The 17,569-nt window shown below is 42.2% G+C and overlaps 2 protein-coding genes across 2 annotated transcripts; one reads left to right on the forward strand and one right to left on the reverse strand.

Moving 5' to 3' along the window:
• Positions 1 to 4,235: 4,235 nt before the first annotated feature.
• On the forward strand, positions 4,236 to 5,497 carry LOC135087987 (adult-specific cuticular protein ACP-20-like). Its single transcript, XM_063982860.1, has 3 exons — positions 4,236 to 4,344; positions 4,644 to 4,727; positions 4,950 to 5,497. Exons 1-3 carry the CDS (start codon positions 4,327 to 4,329, stop codon positions 5,358 to 5,360), a joined length of 513 nt encoding a protein of 170 aa, XP_063838930.1. The 5' UTR covers positions 4,236 to 4,326; the 3' UTR covers positions 5,361 to 5,497.
• Positions 5,498 to 5,763: 266 nt separating this feature from the next.
• Positions 5,764 to 17,217, reverse strand: LOC135087988 (endoplasmic reticulum transmembrane helix translocase). The gene is made up of 10 exons (XM_063982861.1): positions 16,778 to 17,217; positions 16,545 to 16,634; positions 16,246 to 16,452; positions 14,123 to 16,072; positions 13,652 to 13,913; positions 9,860 to 10,056; positions 8,045 to 8,187; positions 7,231 to 7,363; positions 6,435 to 6,578; positions 5,764 to 5,998 (listed from the first exon to the last, which is right to left on the reverse strand). Exons 1-10 carry the CDS (start codon positions 17,045 to 17,047, stop codon positions 5,894 to 5,896), a joined length of 3,501 nt encoding a protein of 1,166 aa, XP_063838931.1. The 5' UTR covers positions 17,048 to 17,217; the 3' UTR covers positions 5,764 to 5,893.
• Between the last annotated feature and the right edge of the window lie 352 nt (positions 17,218 to 17,569).

Consider the following 17,569-nt stretch of genomic DNA (forward strand, 5'->3'; position numbering starts at 1 on the left):
GCGGGAGCGGCAGCGGCGCTGGAGCGGGGCGGGCAACGCAGACTCGTTCTCGAAACAAGCGGGCAGCTCGCGCGGCGCTTTAGCGGCGAAGTGTTGTGTTCGGGGTTGTGTTGTCGAGATATTTGTTTTTATTCGCAAACGAAATGTCTGAACAACGGCGACAATTTTATTTCGATTCAAATTTATTCCTAACGCTCGATTTATCGTGGGCAAAAGAAGGAGTGCGCTGCCCGCTCGTTGCCCGCGCGCTCCCTCGCCGCTGCCCGCTCGTTACCCGCTCCGGCGCCGCTGCCGCGCCGCTGTTTTCGAGAACCGGTCTATTTTAGGCATGGAACATTTCATGAATAGCAGGTGAAAAATCATATGAAATGAATTTCATTAATCACACCTGCTATTTTACTTCACATAGACTGCTATAATTTCACAGTCAACGAAATCACGAATCACATGAATTTCATTCGTTCATTCGAGCGAAGTCCGTGAGCGCAGCTCTGCCAAGCGACCGAGCGAGTAAGAAGGAATGATTTGATCATGTGCGTGTTAGAAAAGGACGAGATATGTGATGACGGACGAAACTGGGCATTTTAAATATGAACTTTAAACTCAAGGACGTAAGGTTTAGATTTCCTTGTCATGATTCGTATGATTTCATTAGATAGCAGGCAGATGAAATGAATGATTTTTCACTAGTCGCGCGGTATTGATTGTTGCATACGAACTATGCTGTGAAACTGTTTGTTTTTTGTTGTGCGACATAAAATGAAACAGTTATCGTTCATATTTTAGCTAATTAGCAATCGTTCATCATAATTCATACTTCATTAAAAGTATCACATTATATGAAAGAGCTACATTTTAACACTGCGAATAAAAATCATTGCCTGTGAAATTTCGCATGTGAAATCGTATGAACAAAAATCATCATTTCATTGAATGAAAATGAATGAAAAATAGCAATCATTTCCATGCCTAGTCTATTTGATTTTACGCATAAGATCCTGCCGCTCCCGCGCCGCCGCCGCCGCCGCCCCGCTGCCCGCTAAGTTCGAGGCTGAGGCCTTATAGGCAGTTTTAACGCTTTAGTAGTTGTTAATATTTATTTATGACAGCTAAAAAGCGTAGAGGTAGCGGTCATAGGCACGATGACCGCTACCTCTACGATACAATGATAAATAAAATTCTGATATTTTATTTACTCTATATCAATTGCAATTAATGTTACTGATTTACTTTATTATGACTTCGTGAAAGTTCCTGAAAGCTATCCCTCTCTCTCTCTCGTAAAATACCCGGATGTTAATTAAATCGCATCATTATTCTAAAGTCCAGCGAGCATAGTAAAGCATGCATCGTAAGAATATCCTAACCAGCTCTATTTTGGGGCATATTAATGAAGTCTTGCGCGCGCTGTTTTCTTTATGTAAATCATATCTACACACCCGTCCGCAGCGCGATTACATTTCATGTGATATTCAAATTATTTGAGGAACCTAAGAATAACTACGACTGAATAGTAATTAAAGTGGAATACGGAGAAATATTTGAATAACTCCACGTGTTGATGGTAGGTAGTTAACTTCTCCACTGTCCTTTAATTTAAATTTATTAATCGACTGAAAGACAAACTGTACTGCTGTACCACACCACATTAATTCACACAAAATGAAATTTACTAAAATTATTGGGGTAATTGAAAGTTCCGTATTTATTGATCGAAAATAGAAATGATTAGCATAAAAAGCGAATTGGCGGTTCCGGTAAGCATATTAAGAGCATGAAATATTGGAAATGTCCTAACCAAAGTAGTGACAATGAGGGTTTTCATGATTGGTTATTTTTGACATGACATTGACAGATATGTCAAAATCCACCAATCACGCAGCATTTGGACCTCGCGTCTACGTATTGCCATCTGGTGGATTTTTCAATCGCGAAAACCCTCATTTCGCGAAATATTTTTAAAAATGTGTCCCACCTGGGAATCAAACCCAAAACCTCTCGAAGCCGAAGTCGAGAGTTTGGCACTAGACCACGGAAGCGTTATACGCGAGGGCGAGTAGAGAGCGTTGTAGGTACTCAGAACCACACAACTCATTAAACTATGAACTGAGTTAATATAACCCCCAATTAGAACCGCAGATCGCAACGCACAGCCGTCATACCTCAACCCGCGAGCGCCCGCAATCAGTCTCGTAATAAATTAGCGCCATTACTAAATTATTCCCAGCTTCTAGATTAATCTAGAACTCGGGCCGCAGTCCGACGCGGCCGCTCTTACATTATTACAGCATTCATTAGAGTTCGCTAATTACTCCTTGCTTTAATGAATAAGCTCTAATGAACCACTTTCTGTTAATTAAAGGCGGCAAGGGGGAGGGTGGCGGGGCGGGCGGGAGGAACTTTTCTCCGGGCTCTGATTGCAAATGTGAATTTGTGTAAGTCTAAGTAGAAAGAGTGTTCCACTGAAAGGGGGTAATGAGGCGGTCGAGTGAGGCCGAATTAGTTGCAACTGCGCTCTGTAAATTATTTTTCACCGTCCAAATTGCGTGGCGTTTCGTAATTTGTATGTTATGTTTCTCATAATTGCGCCAAACGGTTTTTTATCTTTTGCCGGGGAAGATTATTGTGGCCCGTTTTCGTGGAGTTTATTCGTTTTCGTGGTCACTTTTGGTATCTTAATATTAACATAAACCTAATTGAAATATGGATGTACCTACCTATTAAGATATTATTTATGAAGCGGTGAAGCCTAGAAATCCTAGCGAGTAAAAATTAATTCCACTTTTTAAATATTAGCCAGAGTTGTAGCTCTATAAAGTTGTTTTAGGACCTCATTAATTATAATATTAATATTAATGAGCCTCCAGCCTCCTTCATGTGAAGCTAATAAATAAAAAACAACGTTCTAAATTTTCTATTTGGTATTTTTCCAAGAAATATTTGTTGCTCTTGGCATAAGAATATTGGTTAAAAGGTCTAGAAGACTTAAAAGGAATAATATCTTTGCAATAAAGATACCCAGACGTGTAAGCAAGTGTATGATGATTAATAAACTCTTTAAATTATCTAAAATAACAGCACTAAAATCCCTCAATTCAAGTTGTAGAAAACATGGAAACGTGTTCCCTTAACGATATTAGCTAGTGCTATTATTTTCAAATCTCAAACCTATCTGTATAACGTCTGTCTGTAAGCTAGCAAAGTTTCCAAACTATTTCAATTATACCACTGATAGTTAATTGAAAGCGAGTTCCAGTGATTTTGTTCTATCGGACTAAAAGGCTCTTTGTTAATCCTAAGTAAGTAGTTTTAGAGAAAGAGGTACGTGGAAATTTTAGTGCCTTTATTTTTATTTATCAAACTAAAGTTACTCGTACCTACTTAAGTAAGTACTGCTAGCTTGGTAAACTATTAGTGCACTGATATAAATTACTCATTCGAAATAAATTATGGAAAACTAGCTTTTGCCCGCGGCTTCACCCGCGTGAACTTTTGTTTGTCACAGATCGGCATAAATTATAGCCTATATGTTATTCTGGCTTATAAACAATAATACTGTAAAGTTTCAACAAAATCCGTTCAGTAGTTTTTGCGTGAAAGAGTAACAAACTTCCAGACATCCAGACATCCAAACTTTCGCATTTACGAGTAGGTATAATATTAGCAGGATTTGTGAATAATTGAGATATTCTTAGGACGCCTACTTACACAATAATTTAGAAATCGCGGAATATTTAATGGCTGCCGTATCCTACTTCACAGAAATACTTAAGATTCAATGTGGGACTTAAGTAGGCATAAGACTATGTTACTACATTTACCGCCTCTACCTACAAGTCTAGCCATTGTCACCCAGTGTGGTTCGCGTCATCACTGGAAGTAGGTAATCACGGGTTCGATTGCTGGAGATTGGTGTTTGAAATGTCTCATGAGTGTACCAACTTGCCTAGAAACGTGGACACCTAACTAAATTTTTTGCTTAGGTAACTATGTAATATAGTTCAAAACATTTAAAGCGTCGAGATCGATTTTTTAAGATGTTTGCTGATTTTTTAATTTCGTCAACTATCACTGTCAAATTAATTCCGTGTCCAAACACAAACAGGAATCTGTTGAAACAATTATCGTATGTGAATAAGACTCGTAATTAGTGAATTAGAACGCTTATGAAAACGCGTCCGACAATGTAACGCGAATAGTCAATGAGCGTGAAACTGAGGCAGGATAAGGATTGACAAATTGTGGAGTGCCGTGGTATATAAGCGGTCGGTCCTTAGTTGGGGTATCCACTGGGACAGCTTCCTTGGACGTCCGCACTAACACAACATGTTCAAACATATCGCGGTAAGAATGTGATTGTCGCTGTGTGTTAATTGATTTTAGTGTGATGTTCAAGCTTGAATTTTGTAGATTTACAGCGTGAAACAGGCTGCTACCATTTGCCAAAACCGTCAGATTAAACGCTAAAAACAAGTGACGGATTACAGTAACTGCTAAATATTCATTAAAATGTATGTGGCCATTCATTATTTCGTTACCACTTTTGCGGCTCGATGAAAAGACTAAACGTTAGCAATTTCACGCAATCGGTTCGATCAAAAGTGGAGGAATATTTGATGAGATATCATGTTTTATATTTACAGTTCGCTTGTCTGCTTGGAGTGGTAGCGGGGGCTCCATACGCACCCCTGACAGGCTACGCCACGGTTGCCGCGGTCGACCATGTGGTAAGTAAAATGCTCATTTTTTTGTTATTTTCAGTAAGTATTTTTTCTTCTAATGTTAATCGTATTACTATGTATTTGTCCGTTGATTTCAGCTCAATGACGTCCACTGCTGGACAAAGGCCTCCACCAAGGATTTCCATAACGACCGGTCTTGTGCCTTACTGTATTACGGCTCTAGCGCACAACTTTTGCGTGATGTTTCATTGTAAACTGTTATTTCAGTCGATCCCTCGCTACAGCTTCAACTACGCGGTCAACGACCCCTTGACAGGCGACAACAAGGCACAGACCGAGTACCGCGACGGCGGAGTGGTCAAAGGCTCTTACTCCGTCGCCGAACCCGACGGCACCCTGCGAGTGGTTGACTACCACGCCGACCCGGTCACCGGTTTCAACGCTGACGTCAAGAGGATAGGACCCGCCGTCCACCCGCAACCAATCCTCCACAAACCCATCATAGCCGCACCCATCGCCCCAATCTCAACTAGCATCGTCGGACTCGGCGGTCTCGGCGGCTGGGGAGCCCACAGCGGCGTCGGACTTGGCGGACTTGGCCTCGGCTACAACACTCTTGGCCTCGGCTACAGCGGATTAGGTCTCGGACTTGGCCACGGACACGGATGGAAATACTGAATGACCCTCGCAACTGACGCAACAGTAGTTTAACGGGCGTAACGTTACCTATTGTGTTTTCGCATTTGGATTTTTCCTAAGTGAAAATGTTAATAGCAATTAAGCTGTCCAGCATAAGAATAAAATATTAAATCATTTGAGTTGACTTTTACGAGCTTACGCACCTATGTATAGCAGCAGGGCTTTATTAATCTAAGCAGCAGGTAAAATTAAAACAACATTTACTAAATGCACCTATTGGTTGACGATTTCGTGGGTATATTAGCAACTTAACTCATTAATTAGATCATAATTATTATCATAAATTATGCCATGACAACATAACCGATAAATTAAATATTATGACTCCACTAAACCAAGACAAATACGAAATGCGTTGCTATCGGAAATAAAACGTCGAAAATAATTTAACTACACATTTATTACATAAATACCATTGACACATCCAACACTTAAATGCACGTAATATTTGAGCGGTATCCCTTGGGACCCCATATATTTCTTATGTACATAATGATATAGAGTGGGGCACGTTACGCGAAGGATCGGCCCTCGCCGAACAACCAGAGACAAAGGCGATCCACTAAGTACGCGAACAACATGTCTGCTATTAAAACTTGCACTAATATCACTCGGTACTGAAACAAAAGAAAGAAAACTTGTTTAATTATAGTAAAAGTCAAAGTAAACTATAATAATTAATTTCAGGTACCTATGTATTGCTTACTTTACACAACTTGAAGCCCGCACACAATCGGTAAAATTCTACAATACAGAGACCTCACGCTACACTAGCGCATCTAGTGGCGAACGTACACGTGATAGGCCCTATTGGATAACTTTGGCAAAAAGTAATTTATGTACACGTATGTGCTATTTGGTGTGGTAAAGCATACGGTATACACAAGGTTTGACTACTTTTTGAAATAGTATCGTAACAGTATCAATTTCCAAAATTTTACGGGTTTTATTAATATGATTACTATTGGATCACGAGTCATTCCTGCTCATGACACAAAGCAGGTTGTCTTCGCTTATACAGTTAACAGAATCAAGGAAGTGTAAATTACTTACATCAAGTGGAAAGTCGACGATCTCGAACATGTTGGATAGGTCGGGGAACACGCCGGCGGCCAATGCCAATACAGCGCCTCCCGACACCACAATACTGTATAGCAGCGGCTTGTTGTCTCGCAGACCTTCCATGAACGGCTCGCCCTAAAACAAAAGACATAAGCATAATCAATAAATCAATGTTCAGCCAGTTGGTACGGTTCGTAGATTTCATCATTTCAGCCTAATGACGTCCACTGCTGGACAAAGGCCTCCCCCAAGGTTTTCTATAATGAACGGTCCTGCGCTGCCCGCATCCAGGCTCTTCCCGCGACCTTAACCAGATCGTCGGTCCACCTAGTAGGAGGCCTGCCCACGCTACGTCTTCCAGCCCGTGTTGCCAGTACGTAGTCGTAGATTTAAAGTAAATTAAGTTCATAGAGCTGTCAATAGATGTCGCTGTTGCACAGTTACATCAGGGTGATACATATTGTCACCACGTACTGGTATTACGGTTTTTGTGACACTTATTTGAAAGACCATGTTCGTCGTTATAAACCGGTTGCGTGCCAAGCCAAATATGTTTTTATTTGTAAGTTAATTCAATCTTGATCATACTGTCCTCAGAGGGTTAAACAGGCATTATTAAATATTGAGATAACTAGGACTTATTTCTAATTTGATAGAAAAAATTTTTCTTCCAAAGATAGCTTGATACAGTCTACGGAACTGCTTAAGAATACAAAGAAAGTTATTAATTTTTCCAGCTAATTAATTAATCGGTAAATATAAACGAGTTATTGATTAATTTACTTACCCTGTAGTTGATAGCAAAGGTGGATATCTGCAGGGCCATGGATATGATGTAGACGGTGCTGTTAAGAAGGTCTGGCGCGAACTCCCGCTCTTCATCTTCTGCCAAATCCATGTCCAGTTTCGGTTTCGTATCGCTGAAATAAATATTATTTTTAATCGATTTCAACTACACCACATATTGTTTGTAAAAAGCATAATATTTTTCACTTAATTTAAGAAGTTAAAAATAAGTTACATTCGCAATAAATTACATTTGAGCTAATGACGTTATACTAATAGGCAATGTTACCCAGATTGACTGTATATCAACACTGACTTCTTAATTTCACAAGCATTCTAAATGAAATTACGTTCGAAGTCGCTCAAATCTTTACTAAGCCTAGGCGCAGACCACCGAGTTTTAGTTGGCCGATAGTTGGACCCGATTCTAATTTGTATGAAGAATCGGCCGATACCAAATTGGTGTAATGTTTTATATGCGCACTTCCATACATGGCCGTACTGATTAACTGCCCGACTAAACTATCGGCCAACTAAAAGTTGGTGGTCTGCGCCTAGGCCAACTGCTATAAGATATAAAATATGGACTTATATGCGAATTATTATTACTGACGGGATTGCTACCATGTACCGTAATTTTAGCAATCGTACGTAGTAGCAATCCCGTTAGTAATAATAATTTTGTTAGTGACCATGAAAGTTTAAAACAATATGTTATATGCGAATTCCAAAAATACGTGTTCTAGGCCCGTTTTTGGTAAAATACTCTGTAATTTATGATTGAATGAATGAAGTCATTATTCAATTACACTTACCGGCCGGGCGACCGCGCCGTGGCTTCGTGCACCAGATAGATGAGGCACAGGAAGTGCACGGCGAACTGAGTCAGCACGGTCATTATCGTGTACACGTTGAATATGTTCGGCAGGGGGCGCTGTTTCGATAGTTGTCGCAGCGGCTGGGTGGAAAGAAATAACAGAATATTTAAAAAGGTTCAAATCCATGATATGACGTCATTTGAAGAATAACTGAATGTGCGGGGACAGCATGTTGCAACAAAAAAGTCGTATATCATGGGTATGGACAACATTAAAAAATACACTAAGATAGTCCGATGCAAACTTTATGGCGGCTGGGAACATCGCACGAGTCGTTGTGCAGTACACAAAGCTATCAGCGGGGCGAAGAAAACGCACGTGGACTCGCAGCTAATATCCCAGTGGTATTAAGTTTAAATCGAACTGACTGACTCCTTAATGTAATTATCGACTATTATCTCACTCTTGCTATCAATTTCATGATAAAAAAGAATCGTTGGATGTAAGATACCAGCTGCGTTTATAGAGGCGAGAGTAGACCAGTATGTTGCGTCTCGCTCTCACCTTCGAGCGGGATATGAAGAGGAAGCAGGACGCCAGCAGCAGGCTCTGCAGCGTGGCCTGCGTGTCGCTGAACTTGATCCCGTCGAGGTACAGCACGGACTGGCTGTACGGAGGATCAGCGCGGGAGTAGATCAGTGTGTTGCGTCTCGCTCTCACCTTCGAGCGGGATATAAAGAGGAAGCAGGACGTCAGCAGCAGGCTCTGCAGCGTGGCCTGCGTGTCGCTGAACTTGATCCCGTCGAGGTACAGCACGGACTGGCTGTACGGAGGATCAGCGCGGGAGTAGATCAGTGTGTTGCGTCTCGCTCTCACCTTCGAGCGGGATATGAAGAGGAAGCAGGACGCCAGCAGCAGGCTCTGCAGCGTGGCCTGCGTGTCGCTGAACTTGATCCCGTCGAGGTACAGCACGGACTGGCTGTACGGAGGATCAGCGCGGGAGTAGATCAGTGTGTTGCGTCTCGCTCTCACCTTCGAGCGGGATATGAAGAGGAAGCAGGACGCCAGCAGCAGGCTCTGCAGCGTGGCCTGCGTGTCGCTGAACTTGATCCCGTCGAGGTACAGCACGGACTGGCTGTACGGAGGATCAGCGCGGGAGTAGATCAGTGTGTTGCGTCTCGCTCTCACCTTCGAGCGGGATATAAAGAGGAAGCAGGACGTCAGCAGCAGGCTCTGCAGCGTGGCCTGCGTGTCGCTGAACTTGATCCCGTCGAGGTACAGCACGGACTGGCTGTACGGAGGATCAGCGCGGGAGTAGATCAGTGTGTTGCGTCTCGCTCTCACCTTCGAGCGGGATATGAAGAGGAAGCAGGACGCCAGCAGCAGGCTCTGCAGCGTGGCCTGCGTGTCGCTGAACTTGATCCCGTCGAGGTACAGCACGGACTGGCTGTACGGAGGATCAGCGCGGGAGTAGATCAGTGTGTTGCGTCTCGCTCTCACCTTCGAGCGGGATATGAAGAGGAAGCAGGACGCCAGCAGCAGGCTCTGCAGCGTGGCCTGCGTGTCGCTGAACTTGATCCCGTCGAGGTACAGCACGGACTGGCTGTACGGAGGATCAGCGCGGGAGTAGACCAGTATGTTGCGTCTCGCTCTCACCTTCGAGCGGGATATGAAGAGGAAGCAGGACGCCAGCAGCAGGCTCTGCAGCGTGGCCTGCGTGTCGCTGAACTTGATCCCGTCGAGGTACAGCACGGACTGGCTGTACGGAGGATCAACGCGGGAGTAGACCAGTGTGTTGCGTCTCGCTCTCACCTTCGAGCGGGATATGAAGAGGAAGCAGGACGCCAGCAGCAGGCTCTGCAGTGTGGCCTGCGTGTCGCTGAACTTGATCCCGTCGAGGTACAGCACGGACTGGCTGTACGCGAGGATCAGTGCGTTCAATGCGAGGATCTTGAACATCTGCAGCGTGGTCACCAGCGTGCAACGGCCTTGCTTGATTATGTGGCAGACTGGAGACAGAAAACATGTTTAGGTGACTTTGATTTTCATCATCTGTGATATACATCGTTTCATCCACGAAGACGCGCCCCACCATTCTTCCACTAATGTTTGAGTGTTATCGATACACGCTAAATTATCCATGATGTCTGGACTCTATACAAAGGTCGAATCATGTTTTGATGGCAGCTCTGATCACACACCGGTAGTATGTACAGTCACGGAATGAAAAGGTTCGTCAGTTTTCAAATTGATTCCTTCAACGAATCGCGAGCACATATTACCTTTTGAAACTATGTTACAGAATAATCTCGAGTTAGAGAAAATAATCTTTAACTGTTCGTCAGTAAAGTTCAAAATTATTCAGATCAAAGTTGTTTGACGATTTATCGTGTCAAGAAGATTATTATGATTGATAAACTAAAAACCTTCTTGTTGGTTCAACCTGCCATTATTATTTTTATTAAATAAAAAAAACTGTTGTCAATTGGTCAATGTCATCATTGCATTGCACTGATGGGATAGAAAAATAAACAAGCAAAACCTTATTCGTTAGCAAACGTCATATTTATCTAAATGTTATCAGCACTGTTTCTTGCACTGTTATGTTGGCAGGTTTGACTCTTACAGTACCTAGTGCAAGCGAAAACCGACACTAAGGTGACGAACCTTTTCATTCCGCGACTGTACATTAAGCACTACAATCATTTGGAGAGAACCTCCCCAGACTCTATACAACAGTAAGACTGACTGGGAGTCCTTCCAGAATTACATACAGGAATATACTAACCTACAAATTCCCCTTAAAACAAAGGAAGACATAGAAAGTGCCGCCTGGTATACAACCAACCTAATCCAAAAAGCAGCCTGGATGTCCACTCCATGTTTGATTGATAGACCACAGAAACAGGACTATACACTGGAGATACGGAAGATGGTAGCTACTAAAAGGAAACTGAGACGACAATGGCATACCAGCAGAAACGCTCACGACAAAAGAGCTCTCAATAAAGCACAGAAAGAGCTGAAGAAGATGCTCAGAGAGCACGAGAACGCCACCATCCAGGACAAACTCATGACACTATCGACGCGCAAAGCAGACGACTACTCTCTCTGGAAATTCACCAAGACTCTTAAACGACCACAAGAACACTTACCTCCACTAAAGCAACCAGATGGTAGCTGGGCCAGGAAATCCCCAGAGAAAGCGGAACTTTTTGCCAGATTTCTGAAGGACACATTTAAACCAAATGAACCTGACACAATGCATCCAGAACATGAGTTTGACGAAATCCTAAGTAGTGACCAGCAAATGTCTTTACCACTACGCTTGTGCACCCCAGCCGAGGTCTTCAAAACAATAAGAAATCTGAAAAAGAAAAAAGCACCAGGATTCGACTTGATCACATCAGAGGTCTTAAAGCAACTACCGAGAAAGGGAATCGTCCTGTTAACAATTCTCTTTAACTCAATACTGAGACTTCATTACTTCCCTCTGATCTGGAAAATTTCGATCATAAACATGGTGGCCAAGCCAGGAAAACCGCCTACTGAAGCGTCCTCTTATAGACCAATTAGCCTCCTACCTTTGCTGTCCAAGCTTTTCGAAAAACTACTTTTACCACGCTTGCTACCCATACTTCAAGAGCAAAAGGCAATCCCAGACCACCAGTTTGGCTTTCGTGCGCACCATGGCACGATAGAACAAATACACAGAGTTGTACATACCGTTCGACAGTCCCTTGAAAGGAAAGAATACTGTTCAGCTGCTTTCCTGGATGTACAGCAAGCGTTCGACCGAGTATGGCACAAAGGCCTTTTGTGTAAACTAAAAACCTGCCTACCGCACCCAGCGTACGTGCTCCTCAAATCGTACCTAGAGAGCAGAGTGTTCCAGGTAAAATCTGGAGACAGTCTTTCGGCCATGTACCCCATAGAAGCAGGAGTACCCCAGGGATCGGTCCTGGGCCCGGTTCTGTACACCATTTACACTGCGGATCTACCCACCTCCAATGATACTGTTACCGCTACCTATGCCGATGACACTGCAGTCCTATCCTGTGATAAAGATCAAATTAGAGCCTCTACAAAACTCCAAGAACACCTGGATAGGATTGGCTCGTGGCTAAGGAAGTGGAGGATCAAGGCCAGTGCAGCAAAATCTATCCATATTACCTTCGCCCTGAGAAGAGGAGATTGTCCAACGGTAACACTCAACGGAAACGCTATGCCACATAAACAAACCGTGAAATACCTAGGCATGCACATAGATAGAAGACTCACCTGGCGTGAACACATCAAGAACAAAAGGGAGCAAATTAACAGACAACTTCGTGATATGCAATGGATACTAGGCAGGAGGTCACTGCTAAGCCTAGAGAACAAACTGCTGATTTACAAATGCATCCTAAGACCCGTGTGGACATATGGCATTGAGCTCTGGGGGTCGGCCAGCCACTCAAATGTGGAAATACTCCAGCGTTTCCAAAACAAAGTGCTGAAAATCTTGAGTTGTGCACCTTGGTTTACAAAGTCCACTGAAGTGCATGAATACCTGGAGATACCAAATGTCCAAGAGATTGTGGATAAGTCCTGTAGGGCTTACAAACAGAGACTTCAGTCAGCGTCATGAAAATGTACTTGCTGCATCCCTTCTGAATTCTGAGAACTCTACATTCAGGCTCAGGAGAAAGCGAATAGCATCCATCTGAAGAGCTATTGTAAAGGAAACGAGGTGACACATCATGGGATGTGCAGAACCTAAACTGTCATTAATGCGAATTCATCTAATCTGATAAAGGCTGACGGCTGATCGCAGATAGAATTAAAAAAAAAATCCATGATTGCACACGCACTCTACAATAATGATACTCGGATTGCTAGGATCCCGCACCCCGCGCTTCCCTCAACCAAAAATTGGTGGGGCGCGTCTTAGTGGATGAAACGATCTGTAAATGCTTTAAACTTCAGGTAACTAGGGGCGAAAGAATCTCGACACCAGATTCAATTTGGTGATTGTTTCGTCTCAATAGGTGAAGCAATCACGAAATTAAATATTAATTAAACATCTTACATGCACTAGTGGGCGTACAAAATCGTTAGATAACAAGTCGAGCGGAAATTATTATTTTCTCTGACAAGGCTTATCGAATGGTTCCGATTCGCCACCCGTCTAATATCGCGGACTACAAATTACTACGTTCGTTTCAGCCAAAATGCCTCCCCCAAGGATTTCCACAACAACCGGTCCTGTGCCGCCCGCATCCAGGCACCTCCCGCGACCTTCACCAGATCAGAGTAAATACAAATGAGTAGGTAATCTTCATAGAAACGCACGGGCGCGGTTTGTATGTGAGCGCGCCAATACGTATGCGGCGCGCACGCACACACTGACAAAATTTAGCGTGGATTAGCGGGGAGCCAGTCGTGGTTGCGCCGAATTTTGTCAGTGTGTGCGTGCGCGCGCTCACATACAAACCGCGCTCGGTGCGTTTCTATGAAGATGACCTACTCATTTGTATTTACTCTGACCAGATCGTCGGTCTAACTAGTGGGGGGCCTGCCCACCCTACATGTTCCGGCTCATATTCGCTACAAATTACTTACTGCAAAGTATACTGGAGAGCCTGCTGGTGAACGGCGCAGCGACACTAGCGTCGCCAAGCCTCACGAGTTGTGGCTGGTCTTCCTCTTCTAACTTCTTCATGGCCCTGCGTAGCCTCGCGGCGGCTTCCGCGCGTGCGGCCTCACGGGCCTCTATGCGGTTGGCGGGCGGTGGCCTCCGCGGGGCCTCGGGCTCGACTGGCCTCTCTTCTCGGACCCTTTCGCGGGGACGCTCTGGGGCGTTCGCTAAGATGGCCACACCCACCTAAAAGATTGGGGCGAAACATCGTATTGTGTATTTTCTGATATAATTTGTTTAAAGACGAAGAAAAGGAGGGAGGTCTAATGCAAATGTATGCTTATGGCCTTAAAAGGGAATCTTTTAAGAATCTGTTGAGACCACAAAATATCGAGAGGAATCTCATCTAAAAATGACCTTGTAAATTGGTATTAAGACTAAAAGGTTATACTTACATCTGCATGTTTGAGAGCACCAACATCGTTTGTGCCATCTCCACACATGAGAGTCACATATCCTTGGGCTTTCAATGTAGTAATAACAAACTCCTTCTGCTTTGGAGCAAATCTAGCAAACACTTTAATATGGGGCATTAACTCTAACAAAAACTTGTGATGATACTCATTAAGGAATGTAAGACCTTCACCAGTGATGCACAGATCAAACTTTGAAGTCAGCTGTTTTGTTGTTTTATATGGTTGAACAGGTAAATGAATCTCTTCATCAATCGATTTCCAACTCCAATCACTATTATTTTCACTAAGAATAAGAACTTCAGTCTTCTGTGTAAAGTTCAGTTCTTTTGCAACATGACAAGCGGTCAACGGATTATCACCGGTGATCATAACAACGGAATGTGATGCATTAACAATTTCAGCAATAGCCTTCTTTGAATCACTCTTCAAAGGACAGGATATTATAACAAAACCAGCAAACGTCAAGTCTGATTCAATATCTTCTCTAGACAATTCTCTGATTTCTTGGGAACTCAATTTTCCTAAATTCCTGTAGCCTAGTGCTAATACTCTGGCGCCTCGCCTGGATAATGTTAAATAAACATGGTCATAATGACTAGGAACCTCTTTCAGCATAGTTTTCACAGTTTCTGGTGCTCCTTTCACACTGCTAATGTAATGTGTCTCCATAAAACCACGCTCATTAATTTGATAACCTGCTATGACAGACATCCTTTTAAGTGCACTTGAAAAATGATTTCTGTGTACTATTTTCAAACCAGGAGACTTTCCTTTCTTTGGTACTACAGCATCACCTTTGGTCAGGTTCCACTCTGCTGCTTTTAATGTAGCCTTTTCCAATGGGTCTCCAACAATACCATCATCAAGTTGCACAAGAGAATGACAAGATGCTAACACTTGTATTGTTTCCATCGGAGCATCTGAGAGAGGAATGACTGCAGCATCTTTGTGATCTCCAATACCTGCCACTCCCTCTACCACTAAATTGTCACTAGTCAATGTGCCCGTCTTGTCAAAACAGCATATTTCAATTTTTCCAGCAAAAGGTATCCTAAAAGGCTCCGTGCAAAACACAGCCAGTTTAGATAGTGATAACAAGGATGTATTTACTGCTAACGATAACTCTATGGGCAACTCAGGAGGCACAACAGATGTCAAAATCAGTGTGCATTCCAAAAACAGTTTATATCTATTCCTCTCAGGATCCTCACAACCTTTAATCCAAACATATGCGGCCGCTGCAATCGCGAATATCAACAAGAATAATATAAATCCAAATGTCTCTAGGTTGTTAGCAGTGACTCTCTTGACTCCAAAAAGAATTGTTCGGAGTAGTTTACCCTGTGATGTATTAAAGCCATTACGAATTACATAACCAATGCAGCCATTGTCAGGAGCTTTGAGGCCAGATGAGACGTTCTTACCAGGTGATGAGTGTTGAACAATCTTGGTTCCACCAAAAAGCATGTGAAGTTTGCCATCGGCTTCAGGATCTAGGTTTTGCTTAAGGTTTTTCTCATTTTCTACTGGCTCCTTCATCTGAGGCACACTTTCTCCGGTCAACATGGATTCATCTACTATACAAGAGCCTCTTAGAAGGACTATGTCACAAGGTACTAGATTTTCATTGACTGATCTGGTGAGGGACACAATATCACCAGGGAGAAGTTGGTCACTCATGATTTGTCGCCACCTCCTGTTTCTATAAACATTAATGTTGTAAGGCTTGTTGCCCATTTTTCTAATCTCAGCCAGATTTCTAAGTTGTTGCTGTACAAGAGTGCATTCAAACATAACAAGCATCACAAGGGTGAATATTGAATAATACCAATACTTATCAAGACACCACAGAGCCACACAGAATACTTGGAACACAAAAAATGGAGCAGTTGCCCTTTCTTTGAACAGCTCCATAAATTCTGGAACAACCTGGAAAATAATAATAATTTGTCATCAGATAAGAAGCATGTGTTATAAAACTTTGAAAAATCTATTAAACCTTCAAGCCAGCAATATAGAGACACAATGGAAATCAATGCAGTCTTATGCAACTATTTGGGTTTTGATGGGTTAATTAGTATTGAAGAGATGATTGAACTTACCATAACCATCTCATTTTTCCCCAACTCCTTTTCAGCTGTCTCTATGCTCTCATCATCCACAAAACCTTTGGACTCCATATACTCTTCATAAGTTTTGTTGATTGGGAACTCTACAGTATGGAAAGTCTTCTTATCCCAATCGTAAATATATTTACTCTTTTGAAATATAAACCATAAATCTGGATTAGTACTTCCTTTTTTAGTGGACTGAAATGAAAAAGCATGAATAAAAATCTGTTTATTCAATCAAATATCTCAATAAATCCCTTCTTTCTTTCATGTTAGTTATATTTACTTACCACTGTATGGTGCAACGTAACAATTTCTGAAAATCCATTGTTGGAAGTAGGGACCACTTTCACTATCTCAGCTTGGTTAGGATCTTTCACCTGCACAATAAATTAAATTACACTGACGGGTGGGAACACTTAATCAATTAAGGTTACAATGAATCCAACATTAGAGTTTAAAATACATGAAATAACTCTTGGAAATGCTGGTAACAAGGGAACCTTCAGTTCAATTAACTCACCGCAGAGCAAGAAAGGAAGCACTGAATGTGCACACTCCAGTAACAGCACAGGCAGATCAAAATTTGAATCACTGCCACCACCGCCACAGTCACAAAGCCAGCTTCAAAGTTCTCCTCAAAACCATACACTGCTATCCACGAATAGAACACCACCGGGTAGATTATCAGAAACGGTAACACGGTCCCTTGTAAAATAGTCGGCACCGGTTTAAAAAGTTGTGTATATTGAACTAAATCGTCTAATGACGACTGCATTTTATTAGATACCATGTTTTGTTAAATTACAAATGAATCATTCGTTCACTCAACACACATAGCCTAAATTTACTTGATTTATAATACAGACATATCTAATTTTGCAAACACAGGTAGAATTAATTTATAAATGAATTATCGTGTTTTGCTCGAGTTTACTCAAACTTGACAGGCTCATCGTACTGTCAAAAGCAGTGTTGTCAGTCGGGTCTTGTCAGAAATTACCAAAAATATAAAAAAAAAGTAACCTTTTTGAATAAAAAGTAACCTTCATACAGGGGGAGCGATTGTGTAAGGTTGTTCATGTATGGAAAATATGAATACAATTGATCATCAATCGTTTACCTAAATTCGAAATTTTGACCATTCCATGAAAACTGAAAAGTGACCGGTCGTATAAAAACGTTTCATGGATTTGCGTTTTATTATCGAAAAACATTCGCTAAAACTCATTTTTTTAAACAAATAATAAATCAAATTCATGTTTAAATGCAGTTTGACATAATTTTTAAATTGTCACTATTAATATTTTTTACT

Source organism: Ostrinia nubilalis, chromosome 3, assembly GCF_963855985.1.
Source record: "Ostrinia nubilalis chromosome 3, ilOstNubi1.1, whole genome shotgun sequence".
NCBI classification, from domain to species: domain Eukaryota; kingdom Metazoa; phylum Arthropoda; class Insecta; order Lepidoptera; family Crambidae; genus Ostrinia; species Ostrinia nubilalis.